Source organism: Sinocyclocheilus anshuiensis, unplaced genomic scaffold (genome assembly GCF_001515605.1).
Source record: "Sinocyclocheilus anshuiensis isolate Anshui unplaced genomic scaffold, SAMN03320099.WGS_v1.1 scaffold78, whole genome shotgun sequence".
Taxonomy (NCBI): Eukaryota; Metazoa; Chordata; class Actinopteri; order Cypriniformes; family Cyprinidae; genus Sinocyclocheilus; species Sinocyclocheilus anshuiensis.
The window spans coordinates 3,008,061-3,019,522 of record NW_015544250.1 but is presented as its reverse complement, the minus strand read 5'-3'; the positions used below and the strand labels follow the sequence as shown (position 1 = coordinate 3,019,522).

General features: G+C 36.1%; 1 protein-coding gene across 1 annotated transcript in view; it reads left to right on the top strand.

The window, feature by feature from the left end:
- Positions 1-4,791: 4,791 nt before the first annotated feature.
- Positions 4,792-11,462, top strand: part of LOC107697952 (testis development-related protein-like) — an 18,365-nt gene continuing 11,694 nt past the window's right edge. The window contains exons 1-2 of the mRNA XM_016498842.1: positions 4,792-5,123; positions 10,392-10,439. Coding sequence (XP_016354328.1) covers positions 5,037-5,123; positions 10,392-10,439 — 135 coding nt within the window. The 5' untranslated portion in view covers positions 4,792-5,036. The remainder of the gene's footprint in view (positions 5,124-10,391; positions 10,440-11,462) is intronic.

Here is an 11,462-nt window from a genome sequence, read left to right as displayed (position 1 = left end):
CCATTTTAGCACTTTGATGGCAGGAATGATTGTATTTTCAAAGCTCATTTTGAAAGAAGAGAGTATATCTTGTCTTGTAATTTATTTTAAATGTGTATTTATTTACTAAATAAAATATTCAAGCATGTAAAGAGACATAAGTGCTTACATGCACGTTTACATACCTATTGAAATTAACACATAGTATAAATTTCTATTGATTTACTATAAGACTTATAATTAAAAATTAGAGCTATAATTTCAAAGCTAAAAAAGCTTTTTGCATTTTTAGATTTTTTTTTTTTATTATTATTTTAAGTTTTAAGCAAACATATTCATACTTTATTTGAAAAATATAGTATGCACAAAATTATAACTGATAAGCCAAATATCAAAACTCCAAATCGATTGTTTTAAAGTAATGCAGTAGGGGGCAGCACTACACTAAAACCTCTAAAAATAGCAATAACTTGAACTTTAAAAGTAGGCAGGGAGCATTAGTCCACTAAAATCTGATTACAATGTACTAAACTGTTTATGTTTGCGTTTATGTAAGATAGAGAAGCATTAAATAAGAGTTGTTTATGAATGTCTGATCTTCCAGACAATCACCTGTGGTCTTTAGCCTATGTTGCAAATGCACTGACCCACTTTAGTTACTAAACTCTGCAAATCCTAACCAGAACCAACCTGTCGAAATTACTTCTCCTTTATACATGCAACCACATACATTCATGCAGCAAATAAAGGGATACACAAACCTTCATAAATGTGTGCCCAAACAATCTCTTTTCTTTGCACACACAGATTTGTTGTGTTAGGTTAATAGTGCAACTATTGCACGAAGGCAATCTGATTATGTTTGCTTGCCGGCCATTAAAGAGAATTGGTCTTTTGCTTTTGCACTTTATGCGTGCACTATAAGTGGCTGTGTATGCAGAAAGAGAGAATAAGGGTAATATCCTCAGGATGTGTCAGCGTGTGATCAGATTGTCTTATGTTTTAAGATTTAGAAATGAACGGAGCGCTTTCTCTCACGGCTCACTCCAAAAACAAATCCTGCAGTTTCATAGGCTACATTAAGTTTAGAAGACAATATGAATGTTAAAGCAACTGTATTTAAGTTGCATCAGTTTTAAAATCATTCTGATGCTACACTGAATTCTAATAAAGCGAAAGGCTTCTGTTTCTATCTCCAAACATGTTCTGGGTAATTTGGTGAGCGGGTACGAAATTCCGCGAAAAGAGCGGATTGCTTTACGGCAGCAACAAATACACGCGAACAGCTGTACTATAATTATGACAGTGATATATTTACGACAGTAAACTTCGCTCACTTCATCGTGAGTGAAGTTCTATACATACATACAGATGCTTTAATACATGTAGCGCCAGTTGTTCTCTTCATTATCCAATCATTTGCCAGTGAATGAAATCAGATCCAATCCTTGTTTTTCCCCCTTGTTGAATACCTTGTTTCAAATTATGGAAATAAAATGAATGAATGCTGTTTATTGAATTGAATTCAGAGAGTTTTAAAATTCAAAGTCCCATGGTCACAGATGCTGCATTTATAAAAATACAATTATTTGAAAAATACAAAACCATATATGGTCTATAATAGCCTATTATAATATTATGAACTCTTTTTCTATTTAACTTAACTGTGTTCTATTTTAATATATTGTAAAATGTAATTTATTCCTGTGATGACAATGCTGAATTTTCAGCAGCCATCATTCCAGTCTTCGGTGTCACATGATCCTTCAGAAATCAGCTGTTTATTATTATTCTTATTTATTGTTGTTGTTAATAATAATTATAATAATAATGATGATGATGATGATGAAAATGGTTGTGCTGCTTCATTTTTGTGGAAATACATTGTAATACATTTACATATATAATTGTATATATCCTTGCTGAATAAAAGTATTGATTTCTTTTAAAAAATTAAATTTAATTTTGAACGGTAGTGTGTAGATGCACATGTATCTTGTTTAAAGCATGCAAAAACAGTCTTCACAACTCGCAGATGATTTCTGTGCACATCCTAAATCAGACATGACTCCTATCACACCAACACAGGTTCTGTTTATGTATTTACTGTAAACATGCCTGTATAAAGATGATGTCTGATGACCCTTCTGATCTGTAGTTTGTGTGTGTGTGTGTGTGTGTGTTTTCTCAGGTAAGGTCAGCTTTTCTGTGTTGTTTGTTGTGTGTAAATTGTAATATTATAGTGTAAGCTGCTGTTTCCAAGCTATTCTTGAAGTCTGCCAGAACCCACAGTGAGAAACAGTCAACTTCATAAACAGCTTCATAACCCTCATAAATTCATAATCTCCTTAATGAAGGCCCCGAGGAGACTTTATGCTCTGCATGTGTTCAAATTCTTTAAGCAGTTAACAAAGAGTATATTATTTACAGTTAAGCATGAGAACATTCACATCACATGAACACATTTATAGGCCTACATTATATATCCAGCTAATGTCTGATAAGCAACACTATTGATTAAACGGAAAACTTTACACTGAAAGGCAAGTGGACATGCTCCTTAGCTCTTCACAAATAGTGTATTCTTCACCAGTGGTGGACAGTAACGAAGTAGTTTTACTTCGTTACTGTACTTAAGTAAAATTTTCAATTATCAGTACTTTATTGGAGTAGTTTTATTTTGAGTAACTTTTACTTTTACTTCACTACATTCCAAAGCATAAGATCGTACTTTTGACTTCACTACATTTCATAAAACTTATCGTTACTCCTTATAATATATCACGTGCTCCGAGACGCAGAAGCGGTGTCTGGTTCATGAACGAACTGATTATTTTCATTGAACCCGTTAAATCGGTTCGCAAATCGCACCAAACGATTCATTGGAATTGGAATTGGAATGATCCGATTGCAGCTGTTCTCGAGTCGACAACTCACTGATTCAAATGAACCGTTTAGTGCCAGTCTCCAGTTAACGCAGCTGTAACGCTAGCAGTTTTACTAAAATGCTATGCATTTAACCCTATGTGTGACGTCTGTTTTTATATTGTTTGTCAGCACACATAGCCTAAGTTACTAGCTGATGCTAACTGTCTAGCTAACGAGTTTGCTGGTGCTAAACTGAGGTAATTAAAAAAAAAAATAGTCCAACTATTTTTATTCAACAACCTAGATAGATTACATCTGAGGGAAAAAGAAATGATGTGATGTTCAGAACATGGTAACTACAGTAATAGTACTGTAGTTACCCTCTGGGGGCATTTGGCCAGGGGTGTTTTTACACCACAGACAAGATTTGAGAAGAAAAAAATCATTATGAAAATCGAATTATATTTTCCTTATTATATTCATTATTTCGGGAAAATCCCAGATATTTTGAGCAGTAGGTTACTGGAGTAATACTTTATTATACGGATCTGTACTTTTACTCAAGTACTTGATTTGTGTACTTCGTCTACCACTGTTCTTCACACTTCAAGTTTAAACATATTCAGAGTACCTATAGACAACACGTTTCTTTAATTTTGGGCACTTTTATTGTACAAAGAGTCAGTTGTTATGAAAAGTTTGTTTTTAGATTTCAAAATAGTTTCTTTTTGTTAAATAGAGATTAAATTAAAAGTGCAATATTTGTTTAATATTTCTTGGTGAAGTGGTTTAAATCTCAAATTACAACCATCCCAGTGTCATCCCCAATAACATTTGATGAAAAATTAGTGTACTTGTTTAACAGTGTCAGTGAAGAGTTTGAGATTACATTAAAATGTGACAAAACAAAGAAAAAAAATCAAGGTTAATCTCACTTGAATAAAAGATTTGTATTGTATAATTTCTAATCCAGCTGTAATTTAGACATTATGCAAAAAGTGTGATTTGTGTATTTAAGGTACATACTAGCACTGAAATTAAGACAAAAGGGTCAGGCATTTTATTTACAAAAGGAAAAATGTTCTGGAAATTATAATACCTAAAAAAAAAAAAAAAACGAAAGGAAAATCATACTTAAGAAACATTCATGTGGCCTATAAAAGTACTTGCCATTCTTAAAATCTATGAATGTAATAGTTTTATTACAAAATATATTTACAAAATAAACAAATTTAAGTCTGCTAACAAAAATTCATTTTTGCAATTAATTTGAATAAAATTAAATCCAATGTGTTTTTTTTAGTGCATGGATGAAATGAGTTCTCCTCAGGTTCACACAGGTTTGCAATGTAACCGCAGATGTAGTTGTACTTTTTTTAATTAAAAAAGTTTTTTTTTTTTTGCCATTTGGTTTGATATTTTGCATTTAATCTTAGCATTGTTGAATGGGCTGAGATGTGGACTGCCACTAACCTGCCAGCAGTTTATATGTGTTTTTCCAAATAAAAGCCAAATGTTAACCATAAATTAACATATTCCATGGTGTGCCATATCCAAGCCAAATATGGCTCTCAGTTGTGTGGTATCATCTGGGCCATATACCTCAAAAAAATTGTCATCCAAAAGAAAATTCCCTCCGATTCTAAATCCATGGCAAAACCAATACGGTTAAAGTTTGGCCCATATGTGCTCAGCCATGCCATACCTAGGCCAAATGTGACAGCTATCAGCCACATTTGGCCCAAACGTTCTTGCTATCTGGGATGCCTACATTTTGAAAGGTGTGTTAAGTGTCCAATTTTTCGGGCTCACTAAAGTCTGCTTAGAATTAATTAAAAACTTCTACACTGACTGAACCTCTGGAGACATATTTGACTGTTCTGTCCGGGTGGGAGGGTCCGAGGGACGAACGCCACGCCCATGTTGCCATGACAACCAGCTGATCAGCGGCAATCTGATCCACGATGGGAGGAGCGGCGGTCCAGGTGCTCCAGCCAACCGTGTGCTCAGACGTTCATCAGAGGAAGACAAGTAGGCTGGAGGAAAGTGTGCGTGTGGGGGTATCGCGATCACAGACGGGTTATTGTTCTGATTTAACCGTTGCCTCCTCACCAAGAGTCTTAACTCGCATCCCATGGACTGGGAAAATCCCGTGCTTCTGAGATACAGCTGAACTCCGTGCGCGCATAATGTTCAAGAAAAGCAAGAGCAAAGTTCTGGTGGATGAAGCGTCAGAGGAGGACGACGAGTCGTGGCATCACGGGCACGCGAGTAAGGTAAGGTGGGATGTTGCCCGTGGGCTTCAAACTTGAGAGATCAAATGTGCTCGAGTCTCATAGTTTGGCTGGGTCACATTTCTGCCTGTACAGTGACTGTATTGTTTACAAAGCGGATGCGCCCCCGAGTGAGTCGTAAAGTAAGAAAGCAGCGAAATGATAAATATCATCCCCTATAATTTAATCCACTTATTAATGTGTCACCTTACTTTTGAAATCGCTCTTGGTTGACAGTTTAAAGTTCTGGAGGGTATTTCAGTATGAAGCATATGGATCATGCGATGAAGGGAACATTTTTGAATATTTCGAATATGCAAGTATAGGAAAAAGACAGTATTTATAATATGGAAGAATGGGATGTGATATTAAAAGAACTGAAAGAGTGAAAATAACTGTGTTTACATGCTTTTCCGGTCATATATCTCGGTTATTTAAATGTCATTAGTATCAACCAGATTTCTGTACCTAGATAAGGCCATATTTTGGTTTTATGAATCAGAATAGAAACAGCTGGCCTGTATTTTTGAGAATTTGGGGTCATGGAAACACCTTATTTCAAATATACATCATAACTGAATGTTCCTTTGTTTTTGCTGATGTCATCGGCCAATAAACTCTCTGTTGACCAGTATGAATATGGAATGAGAGAAGCTTTTTTGGGTCATATTCCAGTTATTTAAATGGCATGATTGCCATACCCAGATTAGGCCATATTTTGGTTTTTAGAAATCGGAATGGAATAAGCTGTTATTGAGTATAATTCTCAAGTGTTGTCATGGAAAATCCTTATTTGGAATATACATCATAATTAAATGTTCCTTTTGTATTTCATCGACCATTAAGCCCATATCTGTTGACCAATATGAGTATTGAATGAGAGAATAGGACAATGAAAATATGTAATATTACAGCAGAATAAAATGAATATAATGCAATATTCCAGCAGAATAAGAGTCTACAAGAGTATGAGAATGGCAGAATGTGAGAATAGAGAACAGAAGTGCATTTTATTGGTTCCAGTTTTCCACTGGAGCTCAGATCAGTCATGAGAAGTGTGCCCATAGCATATAGTACAGGGGTGGCGAACTCCGGTCCTGGAGAGCCCTGCAGAGGTCAGCTCCAACCCTAATTAAAACTCACCTGCCTGTAGCTCCCTAGTAACCCTTCAGAGCTTGATTAGCTTGTTCAGGTGTGTTTGATTAGGGTTGAAGCAAAACTCTGCAGGGCTGCGGCTCTCCAGGACCGACGTTCGCCATCCCTGATATAGTATCACACTTGAAGTTTTATGTTCATGTTTCCCTGTTTCTCTGAGCCAGTGCTGCGATAGGAATGATCATGTAGTTTGATTTTTTTTCGTGGATAAGATCATAAATTTATCTTAATTAAATGTTGCTCTGCTGTGGCTGAGTTTAAATACAGATTCATGGCATTTGCTGCCGTCCTCCCTTTCAGATCTAATGTTCTGTCAGCTGTTAGACTGCAGGAGTCAGATAAGGTCCCTACAGTGTAACAGCAGGAGACGGTTGCAGATAAGCTTTCTTTCTCTCCCCCTCACACTTTTTTTTAAATGTATTTCAGAAGCTTGCACTAAAAAGTTCAAGATTCCCACTGCATTCTGTGGCTAGTGTGATATTAGACGGCCTTGACTAGGCCACAGTCATGTTCTTCCCAACAGAATCTGTTCCATAAACATGTTTTTGGTCTCAGAGATGAGAAAGAGAGCAGTCAAAAGCTCTGATATCCTCGTCTGATAGTGAAAAAAAACATTATGACAACTAGTCTAGCTGCTAGACCAAACTCTCTGATGGGTTTTGACCTCAAATCCTGATTTCTAAAAAGTATATGCATTAGTCAGATATGTTACCTGCTGCTTATTAAATTAATTGATGTGACAGTTGAGATGATGAGGTGAATGATTATCACATGTACCAAAAACACCATGGTATTTGAACTATGATTTTGCCATGGTATTGTCAGAAGTATCATGGCGTTCCAAGTAAATACCATGGCTTATTTTAAAGTACCATAGAATTTAATATGAATTGTATACATATTTCAAAGTACCATAGCAAACATCTGTTACCATCTCTATACCATGATATCACTACAGTACTTTTTTGTAAGGAAAGACCTTCAAAGAACACGACGGTACTTTTATGGTGTTTTAATTATTGTAGCAATAGTGAAAAGAGAAAGGAGATTTTTAGCAATGGAATTGGAACAGAATGAATGCCCAAAAACACAGTATTACCATGATAGTACCATATGTCCAAAAATATGGAAATGTCTTGGTACTTTGGTGTTCACGGTACTGAATGTATAATATTGGCATTTACACATTTACAAAAATGTACTGAAAACCTACAGTACCATGGTGAAAACCTGCCATGGTACTACCATATTTTGTTGGGATGTTTACCATGATTTTCTTAGAGTTACCCTGGAGTACCATCAAGTAAATACCATGGTACATGAATTTCATGACCATAATATATACCCGAGTACCATGGTATTACCTTTTAAAACCATCGCTGTACCATGGTATTTTTTGGGCATGCAAGGTTCTTCAAAGAACACCATGGTACTATCATAGTACATGTCCACAAAAACACAGTTATGATGACTAAGGTAAATATTCAAATAACCATTGTTGCCATATCCAGACATATTGTACCATACAAAAAAAAACATAAAAATATCATGGTACTTTGATATATACAGTCTCAAACTAACCCAAATTTTGGGTTAAAAATTTAATGTAAAAATTTAACCCAATGGTTGGGTTAGTCCATATTTGACCCAAAGTTGGGTTGCTACTTTGCAGTTACTACTGAATTGTTATTTATAAAATTACAAAAAAGTACAGAAAACATTTTTAAGACCATAGTAGTCTCGCGTAGCCAGACTGAAGGCAAAAGGTCTGGGAACCTTGGCCGCTTTGAATGGCCAAGGCCTGCCCAAGAGGCCATATGACTGACAGGTAAAGCAAGCAATCACGTTTTGTTTTGTGCTGTGTCATGTTTAGGGGTGTGGAAATGTATACTTTACATACATACATACTTTTGAAAATCCAGCGTTTAGTTGATCCTGATAAGCGCTCATCGTCACAGCTGTAAACACGACGGCTTTCTTCCATGAGGGGGTTTGGCATTACGGCATCTTTGTTTCCAGGCGGAGCATTAAAGAATGCGACACACATGTCTCCCGGAAATCCTGTATAATTCAACCAATCCGATGACGACTTCGAAACTCCCGAAGTGTTTCCAATTTTGTGTGCCATATGCATCAGACGTTCAGCCAACGGTCCGTGGGCGTGAGTCACGTGACGTCTGAGGCTGAGACTAAGACCATGGTATGGTTGGAATACCGTCATTTAAATACCATGTTACATGAATTTCAGGACCCTAATATATGTAAAAGTACAATAGTATCTCCATTTGATACTGGACCGTGGTACTGTCACAGCACTTTTTTTGTAAGTTCATGCAAGGTACAGAGAATATGGTACTGTCACAGTACAAAAACACAGTATTACTGTGGTAAATGCCAAAATAACCATTATTTCCATTGTACCCTACCCAAAACCATGGTAGTACGGTACCATGGTAATTTTGTCAGTGAAGCTTATTGCTCATTACAGTAGTGGTACTATTAGGCTTGTGGATTGTATGTTGGAGAAGGAAAGGGATGGTCTTATGTTGTTCGGTCTACAAAGGGATATTTCAGTGAGATGCGCTTCCTTCAGCTGTTAGACAGTTTGTTCACCCAGAACTTGGTATGTAGAGCAGGAAGCCCAATGGATGAGGACAAGTGAACCTTCACTTACATTTAGCTGCAGTTCTATTCAGGTCCCGTCGGGACCTCAAATTTTGTAGAAAGTTTCGATTTTCCTCTAATAAACAAGTTTTCATGGAGATGAATGTCCTCTCTGTTCCAGCGGTTTATATCAAACTATTTAATGAACATTTGGTTTTATTCTAAACCATGTCAGGTTGCCAGTAGGTAAACATCATTATTCTGAGGTACAGTTTTGTTGATACTGCGGTTAGATCCTTCATAAATCAATTGAAGGCAGAATAAATGGCCTCCTATGACCCCGTGTTCTTCAATCATAAGCTTTTTTTCAGTCAAGTCAGGTCTGAGCTGTCCCTAAAATGCCACAATCATAAGAAATGACAGAGTCCAGAGGGCAAAGGACTTAAAATATCCGAAACATTCCTCTTTGCATCTTAGCTTCACTCCTTCATTTATAAATGAGCACTCGAGAGAGTATTCACACTGTAATCGGGCCAAACGCTTTCTCTCTTTCTTCATATGAATCATATTCTGCCTTCGAGTCATGTCAGAATAATAATAGTGTTTGCTTTGGTGGAAGTGTTGGCCATAATCAAGGGTAAATATTTTACATACATATATAAAACGAGTCAGTAAAATTAATGTTTTTTAAACAAGTCACCAAGGCTGCATTTATTTGATAAAAAAAAAATACAGTAATAGTAATATTCTAAAATATTATTACAATTTAAAATAACCGTTTTCTGCCTTAATATATATTAAAATGAATCGTCAGCATCATTTACTCCAATGTCACGATCCTTCAGAAATCATTCTAATATGCTGATTTGGTGCTCACAAAACATTTCTTCTTATTATTATTATCAATGTCGAAAACAGTTGTGCTGCTAACCCTAACCCTACACCAATTCATGAGGGCGAAAGTCTTGTGTGACAGCTCCATTTCCCATAATTCTCTGAGGCAGAAAAAGCATCAGTTACACACCTAATGTGCATCCTTTGCTCTTCAGTTTGTTGCGCTAGTGCTAAAAGTCTCCTGCCTTTGTAGGGCAGTGAAAAAGTGAAGTAAGATCTTTCCAGGAGGCAGCACCAGTGCAGGTGGGGCAGGAAGGAAGGGGAAGAGGTCAGACCCTTAACAGGAAGTTGAGTGCCAGAGCAGTTATGATTGATCACCCAAAATAGACAGCATTAATAATTACATTAACACTAATAGATTGGATTACCACTTGAAACTAGTGGGATATCCATAAGAGGAGTGTTTTATTATGAACATTATCATGTTATGACTCTTTTTGACAGAAAACAAGATCATTTTCAAGCCCCTCCTCAAATGTGCAAGACCTTGTTTATGTAGCATGCTAAAAATATCCCTCACATTTTTCTGTGTGTGTTGTGTTTTCGTATACATTAGCATGTGTTTAAGTGTGTGCGTGTGTTCTCATTGTTTTGTTCTCCTTGGCCTTTGCTTTTTAGGACAAAGACTCAGAGGGAACAGAGGAAGTTCTGAGCCACTCAACAAAGGTAAACACACACCAACACACACACACATACATAATGTTTTGTTGCTTCGAACAGAAATGCAAAAATGTGTTGACAGTGTCTGAAACAATACCATAGCAGCATTGTTAGGATGTGACGCGAAAAGCCTGATATGAAATACTTTTTATTTTTGTCAGTTCTTTGTGAATGGATGCGATGAATGGCAAGATTCATAGTTTGATAGTACAGTGGAGGGTAGAAAGTGTGTGTGTGAGTGTGTTGTGCATAATCTGTTAAACATCTAGAGAGGATGTGACACATTCTTTCAGAACAATCTGGACAATAGCAAAAGTAGCAAGCATTCAGTGGTGTGTTTCCTACAGTGGACTGCTGTTGTCATGTCATATTTTAAATTATCAAACAAATATCTGAACTGTTCTCTGACCAGTAGAATTAAACAGACTGTTTTTGGCCGCCTGTGTAATCAGGGGTTAACCTTTGTATTAATAGCATGGGCAGCTGGTAAATGCGATAACAATAACAGCAAAGTTTTATGCAATACAAAAAAACAAAAAAAAACACCATAGACTTTAGTCACAGTAGTGCCATATTTAATTTAAGACAGGAATGAAAATGAGGCTGTGAAGGATAGACGTACAGCACGTTCAATGGATTATACTGCTGTTTAACAACATACCAATTGTTCAGCTGACAAAACTTCTTTCCGAAAATAACTTTCAGTAGACAAGAACTCCACAAGCCGTTTTGTGAAGATTAAGTGATTTTGGACCTTTACACAGCACATGCTATAAAGACTGTACATTTATCCTTAATTTTTATCATTTTTATCCACATAAAATTTAGTATGGCATCTAACCTGACTAAGGTCTTTTAACAACCATTCAAAGCTGTATATTTGGATGAAAAAAAATTTTAATGCAATGTAAATAACATATTTAATTTATGTTATAGTGTTCGTTTGTCTGTTTGTTTTTATTTATTTGAATTCCCCAAAGAGAAATTGATGTAATGATTCCATAAGTATTTAATACTTAAGGGATCATA